Source organism: Euprymna scolopes, chromosome 36 (genome assembly GCF_053919585.1).
Source record: "Euprymna scolopes isolate OS-2025 chromosome 36, ASM5391958v1, whole genome shotgun sequence".
NCBI lineage: Eukaryota > Metazoa > Mollusca > Cephalopoda > Sepiida > Sepiolidae > Euprymna > Euprymna scolopes.
In genome coordinates this window covers 51,225,963-51,242,872 of record NC_136517.1, presented here as the reverse complement: position 1 = coordinate 51,242,872, position 16,910 = coordinate 51,225,963, and the positions used below count along the sequence as shown (strand labels likewise).

At 33.8% G+C, this 16,910-nt stretch overlaps 1 protein-coding gene and 1 pseudogene across 1 annotated transcript in view; both read left to right on the top strand.

Moving 5' to 3' along the window:
• LOC145260238 (uncharacterized) overlaps window positions 1-16,910 on the top strand; it is a 64,292-nt gene that overhangs the window by 21,112 nt on the left and 26,270 nt on the right. The window contains exons 6-8 of the mRNA XM_080118065.1: window positions 1,372-1,515; window positions 4,955-5,140; window positions 9,947-10,150. Coding sequence (XP_079974191.1) covers window positions 1,372-1,515; window positions 4,955-5,140; window positions 9,947-10,150 — 534 coding nt within the window. The remainder of the gene's footprint in view (window positions 1-1,371; window positions 1,516-4,954; window positions 5,141-9,946; window positions 10,151-16,910) is intronic.
• On the top strand, window positions 12,826-12,967 carry LOC145260802 (U2 spliceosomal RNA; annotated as a pseudogene).

Sequence of the window (16,910 nt, the reverse complement as noted above, 5' to 3'; positions counted from 1 at the left end):
CAGGTAGCAGGAATGGAATTCCAAAGTATAGCTGTTCTAAGTAAGAACCTGTTTGAGATGAAAACTTTCTGACATTTACAGACCTCAACAGTGAAGGGGTGTGATTTTGTTGCAAAGCGGGGTTGTCTGAGATATGTACGTCGAAAGTGCACAAGTGCAATGATTTCATCAGAGCACATTCCATTAAGATAATTGTAAAGTAGGCACAGGGATACAACATTGCGGCGATGGGTCAGTGGTTGGAACCTAGTTGACAGAGTGGGACCTATTAGATTGGATACTCTTTTTTTGGACCCTATTCAAGAGGGGGAGACTAATGATAAATGCACCGCCCAGGTGTGGCGACAATACTCCATACATGGGCGAATGGTGGCCTATAGAGGTACAGGATACTCTCAGGTGTGAACAGTTTTCTAGCACGATAGAGGGACCCCACCTTTCTTGCAGCAGCCTTCGCAATGTCCTTAATGTATTTGTTCCAGTTATGTAGTTTGAAGGAAGAATTCTCAGGTAGGGTGCTATTTGTCATGGTTATCGATGGTTGGAGAGGCTTCTTGTAATTGTAAAAGGTTAATCCTTTTTCTAACGATGATCAGTATTTATTACATGGTTATAATTTTAAAATGCCTAAAAAAAATTGGGTTTTAGCTTAAAGGATCTAAAAGAAGAAATCAGAATTCAATAATCTGGTTTAATTAATGGCTATAAACTATGTCTCAAATCTCACGCAAATCAGAAATATTTGAAGTTTCATCTTTGAGGTTGACTTCATATATCAATCCCTACCAAACGTTTAAAATACTCCAAGAAAGTTGACATTTTAGCGACATAGCAAACCAGAAGAATACCCTAATTAAAATCAGCAGCGAACAGCGTTTGGTGAGATTTAGTTCCCGATATTAAACTCCAACGTAATATAACTCCCAGCGAGTGTTCCAGTCTCCTAAATTTGTTCATTTATTTATCAAATGCTTAGGTGAAAGTGCACAACAGTTAACAAAGCCCCCTTCCCCATGCGAATAATGACTTTCTAAATAATAACGTTATTTCAACATAGTCCCTTATTTACATATAATATTTGGACGCCTAAATGCAAACGTTGCTATCTCTATTAGTTTTCTATCTTTGTTCATATTCTTCTGTTAGTTTCAAATAAGAATTCTGGAAGCACTGAGCACATAAACAGAATAACTACTCAGAAAACTGTAGTAGTGCTCAGAAAACTGTCATGAGAATGCGCATGTCCGTGCGCAAACAGATCTAATTGAAGAAAGCGAAATAAAAATGTTAAGACGAGTTGACTAATATCGTTACTGTGTTTCTAATAGTGTGTTTATTGGCTTTTTCTTTTTCTTTGTGTGTCTTCACTAGTAACATCCCCAGTGAAATGCTCCTACAATGATCAAACGTACGATGCTGGCGACGTATTCAATTCGACGGATAATTGTAATGCGTGTAAGTGTACAGCTGAAGGATCAATTAAATGCACGGAAAAGGCTTGTCGGCGGAAACCAGGTATGTGGAGGATCTATCTCTGCAAACGAGTCTGCCAGTTTGTAGAAAAGGGCATTTTAAACCATTGTTATTTATTTTTTTATGCATATTGTTATTACTGAAATATTATCACCATGATTAATTGGTCCCCCGACAAAAGGAGGGGAACCTGTAAAGTCACCATTGTCCGTTCGTCTGTTCGTCTGTCCACACTTTTCTCAATAACTACGCCTTAGAATTTTTTTTTAAATTTGCACAAACATTAAACATGATATAAATAAAAAAGTTACAGAACGGATTTTCCGGGAAAACTCCGGTTGCCTCCCTACTGGTGCCTTTCGGGTTAAAATGGCTAAAATTGACACTTTCGTGCTTATTAAAAACAAAAAAAATTAATGCCTTGGATTTTTATAAAACTTTCTGAAAAGTTGTAACTAACTGATTTCTATATAATTATGTTTGTCAATACTTCGCGATAACTCTTGGGTGTGTCCCAGGGGCTCTTTTAGGGCTAATAAAAACACTCCATTTTTGGGACTGTTTTACCATATTTGTCCAATTTTTTTTGTGTATGTTTATTTACCATTTTTGCATAGTGCTGAAATCAAATTTAAATATGTTAAGGCCTTGGGGACTTTTGAGGGCTAAATGAGCGGGGGTGGGGGGTCAAATGATAGACTTAGTCATTTCTTTTTTTTTGCATGGTGCAGAACTCAAATTTACATATATTGAGGCCTAAAACTGCACCGTTTGTTCATTTTCACAAGGATTTTACATGCCCTGGGGTCTTTGAAGCTAAATGGGGTGGGGGAGATGCTGAACTTAGTCATTTTTTATGCCTCATTCACTGTGAATTCACGTTGGACCGTGCATGCTTCACTTGTTTATGACTATATTTTTTCAGATTGTTAAAGCATCATTCCTATTTTTACTGTAATAGCTTCACCCATGTTGACCCCAAAACGACATTCTTTAGTCAAGAGAAAAGGAGCCAACTTCCATTATGATAATGCCCGTCATCACACAGCACTACTGATCAACGATCTCCAATGATAATTTCGTTAGAAACACTTGTCCCATCCTACATATATCCTCCTGACCTACCTCCCTCAAATTATCACTTATTTCGAGAATTACAAGACCGTTTAGACGGCATTAGTTTAATATCACGAGATGTGTTTGAGTTAACGCCTAAAAGATTTTACAAGTGAGGAATTTATGAGCGTGTTGACGAATGGAATCAAGTTACAAAATTAAGATATAGAAAGCAAATTTTTTTATTTTTCTGAATAAAGATTAAAAAGAATTTTTTTTTCACTTTCAATACAAAATTTTAAATCTGCAACAGCTTTTGCACCGACCTAATATGTTCTAAGTGCTGCTGCTGCTGATACTGTTGTTAAGCAGGTCGAACCTCTGCAGAGATATCACGACGATTGTGCTTCGAGGTCGTCTCGTCTCCATGGGAAAACTTCTTTATCGTAGAATCGATAAAACTGCAAGAATGTAGGTTTCTACACCCGACGGCAATGCTCAGCGATTGAATGCGGAAATTTTTGCCCCAAACATATAAAGGATCAACGTTGCTTCTCTCATTCTATTCATTTGCTGTTTACCGCATGCCATGATTTTGCTTGCAACACGCAGAGAAAAATACGACCAGAGAACGACGGATCCTAATGCCGACTCCTTCTAGATGTTCACCAAAGCCCTGTAAAAAGATTTGCGACCGTACAATAGCCTTTCCCTCATAGAAAACCTTGCCATGATCCGGAAATCTTGATAGTAAATTATCATCGTGAGAAGAAGGAGGATGAGTATGACCAACGTATCAGCAGTTATTATTATTATTATTATTATTATTATTATTATTATTATTATTATTATTATTATTCACGTTCACCGCCTAACAAGGCATATAGCCACTTGGACATTAGGGGCTACTATTTGGTACCATGCTTAAGAAAGATTAACAAGATGTTGGTTTACGATACATTTACACTTCTGCAGATCAGTACAGTAAAAGAAGCAGGTAACAGGAAAGGAATTCCAAGGTTTAGCTGTTCGAGAGAAGAAACTATTAGAGTAGAAAGCTTTCTGACATTTAGGGACCTCAACACTAAAAGGGTGAGATTTTTTTGCTAAGCGGGTTTGTCGGGGATATGTACGTCGAGGGGGTACAAGTGCAACAAGTTCATCAAAGCACGTTAAATTAAAATATTTGTAAAACAGGCACAGAGATGCAACCTTGCGGCGATAGGACAGAGGTTGGAGCCCAGTTTACAAAGTGAGACCTATTAAATTGAAAAATCTTCTTTGGACCCTACACAGAACCCACGAAGTTCATGTCTTGGTATTTTCTGATCTGCATGAAGTTTCCCTCGTCAGCTCTAGTTATCAATTACACTAGCAAGACTGCCAATTTTGACCACTAACATCGAAATCATGGAGGTGTACATGCAGCATATATATATATATATATATATATATATATATATATATATATATATATATAATATATATATATTTAAATAAAGGAGTAGTCACCAACAATGTGTATTTTTTAACATTATTTTATTATTCCGTGTCTTGGTTTTTCATTGAGAATTATGTTTGGATCATTGTAATAATGTTTTTAAGTCATTGAAATCGTTTACGCGCGTTTCAGACGGTCTGTGATGCGTCCTCGTCAGAAATTATTTTCAAATGTGTAAAAATGGCGATTTTCGTAGTTAGTTTGAAGTTTTTCCAAGGGGTGGAGGCTTGTAAGTGTTTATTATTCATTGGTATGCTGAATTTTTATTGCTTTTTTATTTGGCTTGTCCAGGGAGACGTTGACCTCGCTGTAGTCGCTATCTCTTTCTGCTAATGTTTTTTTCTTTTCCTTTAGGGTGGGGTACATCTTTCTTTCGTTGGAATTTATTAACCCATTATATATATATATATATATATATATATATATATATATATATATATATATATAACGCATTTTCTTTGTGTGGGAGTTCGTTTCTTAAAAAACATGCACATATACCTCCTGTTTCTAGGAGAGTTCTTAAATAGGTTTTGTATCGGAATACCTCCAATCAGTATCGAAAATCGATAATCAAAGAAATTCCAATAATAAAGAAACAGTCGAAGTTTGACCAAATTATATACAGCCTAAAATCACAAATGCATTTGAGAAGTTTTCTCAACTCATAAGCAGGTTTTTTAAGGTTACGATGTGGAATTCGATATTTTCCGGGCCCTGGTTACGGTATTTGCCCCGCCTTACAGTAATCTTTATAATGTTATTTGATTATATACATGTGTATTATATACTGTACTGTATTTTGTTACTAATTATTAATGCCTTATCCCGGGGTTGTACTGTATATGTAAACGTGGGTCGCTTTGATGGATACGGCCGAGTTTTGGTAAAATTATCGTAATCATTTTTTTTTATATATAATTTTAGAAAAGCTTCAATATGACGAACCAGTTGATATTGCCGTTCCCGTCATGTGTTCATTTGAGGGTCGTGTATACAAACCGATGCATGTGATTCAGATGGTCGACGGCTGTAACATGTGCACCTGTGCAGACGACGGACGCATGGTGTGCACCGACCATAATTGTCTCCGAAATAACAACGAAACCAAAGGTGAAGTCCCCAAAATGAAAAAAAAAAAAAAACAACAAACAAAAAACGTTTATCATATTATTTTTGAATAACACATCTGTAGGTATGTACTCTTTTTTCCCCGCAGTAAGGTGTGATGTAAGATCGCAAGGTGGGACAGTATCAAGTCAACTCCCCCTGAAAAAAAGAGCGCTCTTCCCTCTAAAATTGCCTTGGCAGCCCCGTCTATAATCCCCAGGTATGGACGCTTCAGCCAATACGTAATAAACTTACTCCACTCAAAAGCCTAACAGAACCATATCTCAGCCCGATAGATGCAAGATCATTTCCTACTTTAAAATAACTAAGGTTCTGTCAGACTTATTGTCGAAGATGTATCCTTAACTGTTATGAATATAACACATACGTATGAGTCACAGCCAGTAATTTCATAATTGCTGTCGGCATGAATTTATTTTATTTCTAATATGATATACTTATACGCCTTCTTTGCCCGCCTTTACCCGGATGTAAAATTTTGGAGCTAAAATGACCAAATTATAAAGCATAAAACACCCACGACATTATTCGAGTAAGTTTGTATTTAAAGCTTTTTTTTATTTTTTAATTTTCCATGGATTATTTTATTAGTATTTTAGCAACTTTATGCAAACCTTAGACTATCAGGCCTACACAGCCAGTATGAAAGTGCAGTATACATTCGGCATTCGTTCACAATATGGATTGAGTCAAAGCCCCAATAAGAATAATAAATAATTTTTCGCAAACCTGAAAATATGAGACCTATGGACTAAGATCAAATTGCAGCATCAAATTGCAGCATCTGTCATTAGTCCTAACAAGAAAAGTCCTTCACGACTGAGGCCGTGTGCAAAAGAAGATCTGAGATGCATGGTGTGGGTGGAGATGCACCCCCAAACTCCCCATGTTAAGAACGGCTTTGGAAATAAACACCCCCAACTCATCCATGTAAAGAACGGCTTTTGGACCGCCTTCCCCCATTTTAAGAACGGATGTAAGAATAGACACCCCTCCCCAACCTCCTCATGTTAAGAACCACTCCATAAAAAAGAAATCAACATAATTTAATAATAATTATCTTGTAAAAAAGAAAAGTTTGGTTAAACGTTACACCAGAACTATATAAAAAAAACTTTGCTTATCTGTTTTGTTTTTGAAAGTTTCGGTGTACCCAAAAGTAAAACCAAGTACAGTACGAAAACTTATTATCTTACAAAAAGAAGAAAAAAACGTGGTCGAAAACGCGTTAATGGATTCTCAAATAAGCATACGGCAAATGTAACTTACGTGTTATGAAGAAGAAAATGTATTTATTTATTTTTGTTTTGGAGTGTAATATTTGCACAGATAAACAGTATAATATAACAGTATTTTCAGCGGGAAAATGTCCTGGAATATATGTAAATAAAATGTAAGAATAGTGTGTACGTACAGAAATGGCGTCCTGACTTAGTTTCGTAGTGTTCGTTTTATGGCTGAGTAACAGAATGCTGGAATTGTGGAATGAATACTTCCCATCCAATCAGTGGCGCCGCATATTTGTAAGGGAGAAATCATTATTTGTATCGGATGTAAGACGTAAGAATATGCGTTTGTGTATTAAATCGGTAGTCATTTAATGAAGGTCAACACGCAAGAAAGGATGAAAAAGAATAAATGTACTCAGTGTAGAATGATGTCGTAATAGGTCTCGGTATAGAGAGGATGAAATTTTAGCTACTTCCTTTTGTAGGTTAGGACGATGATGGTAATGGTGCTCTTCGGAATAAAAGTAATGTTTTAATATTACATGCGGTCTCTACCAAATTACTAAGATAACTTTTGGTCTAAATATTTGAAATTTTACATAAAGTGTATTCAGACATAGGGCAAGCTTTAAATTTTTTTTTTTTTTTTCAGAAAATTTGGCTTCCAAAAGGGGTCAAAGTTCAAAGAATTTTACCTTTGCGATGTCTAGCAGACTATTAAGCCAATTTTTGGTCTAAACATTTGAAGGTATTGGGACATACAACAAGCTTTTTAATCAGTTTTTGGGCGGAAATTTGGCTGCCAAGAGGTCAAAGTTTACAGAGTTGACCTTTGAGGACTCTACCAAACTCCTCCACCAATTTTGGGTCTAAATACTTTAAATTTTAGATGTAGGTTACTTGGACATGCGCCAAACATTTTAATTGAATTTGAGCTCAAAACAATAAATGGTCAGGGGTCAAAATTGGGGTCAAAGTTTTAAAAAATTTGACGTCTGCGGTCTCTACCAATATTTATCTTTGGTAGTTAAGGAGGCCCATTATATAGAAAGGCATAAAGGCATTACCGTACATATTCACTCTTTTTTTAATAAATATATACGCACATAAAGTCATGAACAGTACATAGAGCCCGAGCAAAGCCTGGCAGAACTGCTAGTATATCTATAAAAGTGAAAATGCCTGTGTGCGTGTACATTATATATATATATATATATATATATATATATATATATATATATATATATATATATATATATATATATAAGCTGAATGTCTGTGTGTGGCTGGTCAAGAATAGGCTCCTATATGGTTGACTATTTAAAAGAAAACTGATTGCATATAATGATAGAAAATGTATCGAGACACAGGAATGGGTATGTTTGATCTGGTAGAACGGTGGTTCATTAAAATTGTGGGGTCTGCGTTCGCGCCTGGTCCACAAAGCATGGAAATAAAAAATGTAAAAAAAAAAAAAACGTTTACAAGTGTTTTTGATATAGATGTACATAAGAATACTTTGATAAGTATGTTTCAACTTAAATAGGGATGGTATGATAAAATTGTGGGGTCTACGTTCGCGCCTGGCCTCCATAGAATGGAAATAGGGACAAACTTTAATAAAGACTTTTCATATTTATTGCGTAAGTATATGTTGATAATTATGTTTCAGTTTGAAGAAATATGGTATAATCAAATTATGGGGTGTTCGTTCGCACCTGACCTCCATAGAATGGAAATATGTCACAAAATTTAACAAGGTTTTTTTTTAATATAGATCCACAGAATATTGTGATAACTGTTTCAGTGTGAACAGGTATGGTATAATAAATTATGGGATTTATCTATTTTATTTTTACTTTCATCATATTTTGCTTTGGTTTTGATACCCCCAAATTCAACCCTTCCTTTTCATAGCCTATCATACTTCATAAATCAGAGTCCATTTTCTGTACGCTGTTTTTTGAACCCAGTCAACGCGGGTACTTTTGCTAGTATATATATTAGTGCAGAGAAAATTAATCGGAATCAGAAAAATCAGAACTTTCGGGAGTATCGAAATCGGCATCAGAATAGGGAAAATTGGTGCCTATTTTTCGATGCCAAAATCAGTTCATTTTTTTGTATTGGATTATGTTCAAAATAATAAATATTTATTGATTTTAAACTACCAGTAAAACTAACATCTATACATTACAACCTGCAAGTGTGTTTTACGTTCGAGAACATATATACGCATTGAATATGTGTGTTTTTACGGTAATCGGGCGGAAAATATCGTTTATAATTAAACATTTAGACATTTATAAGGAATCAGAATCGGAATCGGAAATTGTATCGGAATCGGAAATTTTATACGGAAGCGGTTATTATATCAGAATCGGTAAAAATATTGGAATCGTCCAATAACTTTTTTGATAAAAGTATGATTAAATTCATATTTGTAGTAAGCTTTACTGCATTAACCTGCAAAAATTATTGTATATTTTGAAAAACTCTTATATATATATATATATATATATATATATATATATATATATATATATATATATATATATATATGAATGATATAAAGTTCAAAATAGCGTAATGTAGGATAGCTATAAGGTATTCGCAACTTCTCTTTCAATTTTCTGATTTTATAATCATGCCCAATCGCATTCTATTTCCTTTTGATGGATTGGTAGTTGCTATTTCTTCTGATGAGTTAAGTGCAAGATAGATTCATTATCACCGCACAAGCAGTAAAGCCAGACATATAAAATTAACAGTAGGTTCTTTGATATGACAAGGGTGCGTTCGAAATGAATGTTTCTGTTTGGAGCACAACTGAAGCATGACACTTGACTTTTACATTTAAATCCAAGTCGACCTCTGGATAGCTACAATGAAAATAAGGACATAATATCCCAAATTTTGCAGCGTTTTTGAAAAACGTCAACAATAAAATTACATGGCTCTTGAGGCAGGCATAGCCAAGGTCCAAGATCACAATAACTGGTATATTTAGCTAATTTAGACCTTGGAGAATAGGAATAATATCAGTGTCCATATGTTTGAAGAAAAAGGTCAATTTTGAAGAGGTCTAATATATATATATATATATATATATATATATATATATATATATATATATATAAATGTTATAAAATCAATAGTAGGTTCTTTACAGTGCAATGTAGACAACAATATATTGTGAATTAGTCACTGCGAGAGGCACGTGAAGTTTTCTCCAGCTACATCAACATGGTTTTCAATTAGAGCATGCAATCCATCGATTTGATTGAAAAATGGTCTATTTCATCGATTTCAATGACAATAAAAATATAGGAGTGTGAAACATTCAATCCCAGGTAACGTCGGGGCACCCTGCTAGTTAGAGATACAAGGTAAATAAGTTTATGAAGTAATCATTTCCGTGCGCTAGAAGAATTCAACATGAACAACAATTTTGCGCAATATATTTTCTGAGACAAGATGAGGATTTGATTTCATTGTAGTTCTGATGCCTTCCAATTTGACCGATTATTTTAAAATAAATCATTTCTTTGACTTTCAGGAAGTACCAGTTCATTAACTCCGTTTACAACTATCGCCACCACCAGCCTCCCACCGAAGCTCTCGCTTCCAGAATTCTGCGCTTACGACGGACAAACATTTCAAACGGGTACCACATTCCGGGTAAATGATGGTTGCAATTCCTGCAATTGTACGATTGATGGGAAAGTAAAATGCAGCCAGAAAAGATGTCCCTTGAATATAGGTAAATAGATGAATCTATAGCAGCAAAGTTTTTATCTATTTTATATGCGACATCTTCTCTAATATAAAGGGAAAAATCTGTTGAAATGTATGTATATATGTATGTATGTATGTATGTATGTATGTATGCCTAAAATTTTCGACGGAAGCGACGGATTTTTACGAGATCGGTATCATTTTGAAGCTGGACCCTTCGGACGACAAATATCGAAAAATTGACCCCCACCATTAATTCCTTCACCCTCAACTGGGCACTTTCCTACAGGGAGGGGTAGCAAAAAATCGTTCCTTCATGACAATTTAGCCAAACACTCATGAGCAAAAAAAGTTCTTTCTTGAATTAGTTTAAATATAAAAAACAACCTAATTTCACTCACGCAGTCATAAATCAGTCGTTGTGGTAGTAGCGTCGTTATCTTAAGATTGCACGTTCGAGCCGAGATATCAGATATATTTTTTGTCGATTTTTAAAGTTTTAATATTGAAACAGGGTCATTTACGCCATTTTTCGCTCGTTCTTTTCCATCACGTTCGTTGTTTATTTTGTTTTTCAAAATTTTTTAAGAAGTTTTAACATCCTTCGATTATTCTTTATTTTGCATCACGTTTGCTGTTTTTTATTTAGTATTTAAACATGGTTATTATGTTCGCTTATTCTTTAGTTTCCATTTTATTTTGATCTAACCCCCAGACCTCCAAACACGCGGGCAACGCCAGGTATCCCCGCTAGTATATAAAAAATGGATAAATATATTTTATAGCTAAGTTTACATATTTTTTATCCGCCCTGTATATATATATAAAATGGAAAAGATGCTTTTGGGAATCACCTTTTAAAATTTGTAAATTTTAAACAAAAGAAAACCGTTTATAAGATGCAAAGATTTTTTATTACATTTTGTATACCTTCCTCACAGGTTTATAGAGTTTTTTTTTTCAATTTTAATAATTTTCAACATCAAAATTTTTACTATATATATATATATATATATATATATATATATATATATATATATATATATATATATATATATATATATATATATAAAATAAAAAACGTTTTTGATTCATCCAGCCTTGACATACGTGTTTTAAATTTTATCTCCAGTGCTTTTCTTTTAATGATTTGGAATTCATTCCATTTGCGGTTTTTTCCAAGGAACTCTGCCTTTTGGATTATTTTGGACCATTTGGAATTTACCCATTGGATTGAAATTTTAAATTCGACTGTTTTGGATTTACCATTTTTGGATTTTTACCCTTCACCGGACTATCCATTCATGTGAAATCTTTTTATCATTTTCTTTTGCCTCCTGTTCCCCTTACCTCACCCTTTTTTTAACCAAGTAAGATCTGTGACTTACTTGTAGTTTCATTAAATACTTTTATATGCAAAATCCGATCCTGCATTTTGCTAATTCCTGCCCTCTGAGTAGAAGGAGAGTATTTCTTCGAAACTCCGCGGATTAAGGACTATCCACTTATCTTGTGCTTTCTTTTTTAAAAATTAAATATGTTTTTAACTCTTTTTCAAGATGTCTTTTAACATGTTTTATTAATCATTTGTTCATATATATATATATATATATATATATATATACAAGTTAGAAAAGCATTTCATCCAAGGCATGAAAATTGTTAAACAAAATGTTTTTACTATAGGCTTTAAAAATAAAGGTACAAGATTCAATTTGAAATTTATTTATCTTCAAAGTGTACGTTTATAAATTTTACAAAGTAAAGTATAAAAATTTAATACCTTACTTTGTAAAATGTATAAAAGTACACTTTGAAGATAAATAAATTTCAAATTGAATCTTGTACCTTTATTTTTAAAGCCTATAGTAAAAACATTTTGTTTTACAATTTTCATGCCTTGGATGAAATGCTTTTCTAACTTGTATCTTATCTTTTTAAGATTATATTTTATTTAATTTATTAATTTGGATTAAAAAAAAAGATGAATGTGGTTTTGTGTGTATTTATAAAAACTCTCGTACTCTCTATTTCAGATTGTATTTCTCCTCACACCACAGCTCATTTTTGCAACCCCTCTTTGTATTATTACAGGTCTGAATATTCGCTGTTTCAGTTTGTAATTCTCCTCATACCACGACTCTTTTTTGCAACTCCCTCTTTGTCATACATGTCTGAATAATGAGAAAATCTGAATTTTTTAAACAAAAACTTTAAAATAACTTTTTAGATTAAATTTTTTTAAACTTCTTTCAGAATAGAAAATCTTTACAATTTAATAAGGAACATATTTCATATAGGTTTCATTAAAAATATTCAGCAGATAACGAGAAAAATAGAGACGAAAATTTCAAAAGGGGTGTATAACTGGTTACGCTCAATAGTAGTCCTCGCTAGCGAAAGACTTTGTTATTGTTATTCTATTATTATTTAAAACATTTTTTGTCCTGCGCTTTCACACGAGGACTAATATATATATATATATATATATATATATATATATATATATATATATATATATGAGTATTTTTAGTCGCGCGCAAACGACTCTATAAGTCGGTCCGTCGGTCTGTCGGTCCGTCTGTCCGTAACACTTTTGTGCTTGGCCTTTTTGGTTAAGATCAAAGGTCTGTTGTTAATAGATACTGTTCTTAGATTTTTAAGCTTTGTCTAATTTGTTCGATGGGGGAGCAAATAAATACCCTTTTCTTGGCCTTTTGGCCAAGATCAAAGTGTAGTATCTGTTCTTACTATATGCTGTACTTATGTTTGGAACTTTGTGATATAAAGTGGGGGATCACTTTTCTGCATTAATTTAATGTAAAATGATCACCCACTTAACAACCAGTCAGTCTCAAAGCCATTCAAGTCATTCTCCAGATCATTCAAGTTGGTTTTGAAGGATTCCAGTTATTTTTTAAGCATTCAATTCATCCATAAGTTCATTAAAGTCATTCTAAGTCATTTACCTTTTATTTATTTAAGTCATTTCAGCCCATTTTTCGGTCATTTTAGTTTATCTTTAAGAATTTCATGTCAATCCTACATTCACGCATTCATTCATTACACGAGAGCACACGACTAATGGCTATCGGCCGTGTTTACTTTAACGGCAACTTAGCACTCACTGTTTAAATGACTTTTATTGGTTTTCGGGTATGCTGAAAAACAATATCGCATTTAAATTTGAAACAGGCAAACAGACTAAACCAATTCAGATCATTTTTTTTGGGGGGGGAGGAGGTTATCCAATGGTGGATTTAAAAAAAATGCCTTTGAGCATAGAACCGCTGTTGGACATTTTAAAAATAATGAAGAAAAATAGCTTTTGTTTTTATTATCTATATATTAATAGGATATCGTGTGTATTCTTTATTTTGTTTGTATCGCTTACATCCGAGTGACTGTCGTTTAATTGTTATGGACTTCCAGTTCTTGTCATAAATAATTGTACCAAAAATTCTTCACAAGTTTTGGTTTCGGTTTCGATTATAGCTGGTGGCACTTAAGTCATCTATTTTGTTATAAATCATTTTACCAAGAATTTTTTATAAGTTTTGGTTTCGGTTTCGATTATAGCTGATGGCACTCTAGTAATCTATTTTTTTCATAAATAATTTTATCAAGAATTCTTCATAAGATTATATTTCATAAGTTTTGGTTTCGGTTTAGATTTAAGCTGATGCATCCAAGTCACATGGATATATATATATATGTTTTTTATTTTTTAAATCGCAACTTTATAATATATAAACGGCACCTGCAAGAATTAAAATATCATATTTAAGCGCATTTTCCGACAAGGCTACGCCAGGTGTTCCTGCTAGCTTAGATAACTACTTTTGCAGTTTTGACAAAAGAGTACAATACTATCATTTACACTGAACATCTACAGAATACCAACATCAATATATTACATATGAATGTGTTTCCTGTGAAATTTCCACTAGTGAAACACTAGTTTCAATAATTAACTGAAAAAGACTTAGAAACTAAAATGAAAAAAAAAATAAAAACGAGGAACAAAGTTAAAAAAAAATAATGTATGAGTCAAATATAGACGAGAAACACACACATGCACGGAAACACGTAAAATGATCATCAAATGTTATTTTTAATATAGAGAGACTATAGAGATCTCACGAAAGTGGATTGGTTGTTTTTTTGTTTTACGGCATATCAACCCTTTTCAGGTTATTTAATGCCGAATCCAGTGATTTTGAAGAAAAAATTTTGAATAGAATATATATTTTTTTCAAGTCTGTTTCTATTTAACCCATAGTTGAAACCCTAACAGGTACTACCATTCCGGGTCAGAGTGGACCTGGGAGCAATGGGTGACTCCACACTTCTCAAAGCCCGCAAGCTGGGGCCTCACCATCGAATATAGTTTAAGGTCATAGCCAGGACCGTCACGAAAGTGGAAGGCAAATATATATTACATTTGATACACAAAATTATTAAACTGCGATTTTGTCTTTGTGAGTATTTCATACTTTTATCAATACTCTCATTTTAGCTCTTAATAAGGAGGTGACGATGATTAGTGGTAAACGACACGGCGAATCCAGGTCGCTCCACAGGAATCACTTTCACATAGTATGTGTACAGTCTTCACATGGTCCCTTCCGCATGTACCCGATGCCTTTCTAGAAATAATTCTGACTAGAAAAATATCGAGGAAAGCAATGCCAACAATAGAATCTGCGGATTCATATTATGACTAACGGGACCTGTGGAAATTCCACAGCGTCATCTTTCATATGTGATATATTGCTGCTGGACGTTCAGCATGAATGGACATCCCACAATATTATTGTATTTATTTTGTTAAAACTGTAAAAAATAATTATCTAAGTAATCTGGGTAATGTAGTGTCAGAATATATATTGTTATTACGGTTTATATCCAATACCCTTATAGGAGTGACATATTTCCATTGTATGGACGCCCGGCGCGAACGGAAACCCCACGATATTATTCTACCCTCTTTAGACAGAACAGATACTACCCTTGGATCCTAACCAAAAAACTAAGAAGGTATATTTTAGTTTCACGTACGGCCCAAAATCGACATCATTTATTTAATGAAATTATTTTTACATTGCTCCTTGACATTTGGGAGATGCCATTTATTAAAAAAGTGGGGTAGAAGGGGATAATATACTACAAACATCAAATTATCGTATCTAAATACTAATTTAATTTTCGTAGCATCACCTTCTATACTCCTTTTTAATAAATAGGATCTCCCGATCGAATAATTTATAATCTGGAGACTGTGACACAGTGCGTACGTACGTTAAAGGTACAACGGTATTAATATATATAGATGATGATGGTGAAATCTTAATACAAATGTAGTTTCATTATTTTTTTTTTTATTAATGTTTATAATGACAAAATATATAAACGCCATTTAACAATTTTTACAATATTCATAAACTCATGATAAATTTGTGCAAAGACACCTAAGAGAATGCTACTAATAATCAGTTTAACCAAAAAAAAAACCGAAAAAAAAAAAAATAAATACTTTCAACTTACTATTATTAGTATAGGCGTTGCAAAATTAGTTATAAAGCTGATATTACTCGTGTACGGAAAATAACTCGATTAATGTTTTTTTTTTCTTTTTTAGTCGGGACAGAGTTATCAGCCCTGAATAAAGGATAATGATGTTATATCAAAATAGTACTTTTATTCTTCGTTTGCTTCTAACCAAGATAAGCAAACAGTCCTTGAACGTTTGCGTACTAACTTACCTGGTCCATCCATCACAATTACGTCTGTTCCAGATCTGATTTTTTCTAGCTCATATAATACTTGCTCCTGTCAATTTACGTCAGATCTGTTGGCCGACAATACTACTCACCGCTAAGTATCCATTGTCGTCCAGTGAGATTCGAAAAATTTTTTTTTAACTTTTGGAACGTTTTTATAAAAACTGTATTCATTTTTGTTCACTGTTTCGCATTATTGACGTCCTGGATAAAGGAATATTCTGATTTCCAATCTTTCTCTGAATATGACTCTTTCTTTTTCTAACGTGCGTTGCCCCTGCTCCCCCCCCTGTAAGGCGCGTAGGCAAATATCAGCAGAAGATATTAGCAAAAATAGCTGAAAAAATACATATATGCAAATGAGGAAGGGTGTGCGTACTTGCGCGGCAAAAAAGAAAGAAATAAAAAAAGAATATCACGTGATGGTGAGAAGCAAAGCCCATACCGATTTAGATGGACGCCTGGCCCCGTGGTGGTGGCGGAAATAAACAGAAAAAACAGAACAAGGGGCATTGTTTGGGAGGTAATGGTGATAAATGCGTTTTACTAAAACAGAAAAAAAAAACAAAAAAAAAACGAGTCGGATTTATTTATTAATTTTGTTTGTTTGTTCATTTCGACGGTACCAAACGACGTGGGGGTCCGAGAGAGGTTTGAAATTTAACGGACATAGTTCGAGCGTAACGGCCACGTTACACTCATACGACAAAAAAATAAATAACAGAACCAGAGACAGTTTAAATTGAATATGCAAAAAACACAACAAAAACCATAATAGTAATTTAACCTTTGTATTGCTGAATAATCCAGATCCCTTGGAGTGACGTCAAACAAAAGTCGGTCACAAGTCTGGATGCGGAGGCCAGGGAGATGACGTCAACGAGGTCAAAAGGGACGTAGAATCATCGGAGATTGAATCAGCAAGTTCGATCCGCATTTCAAGACAATACATGGTTGGAATGTTGGCGTTATCTGCTCAAATAAAAGAGATAACAGACAACA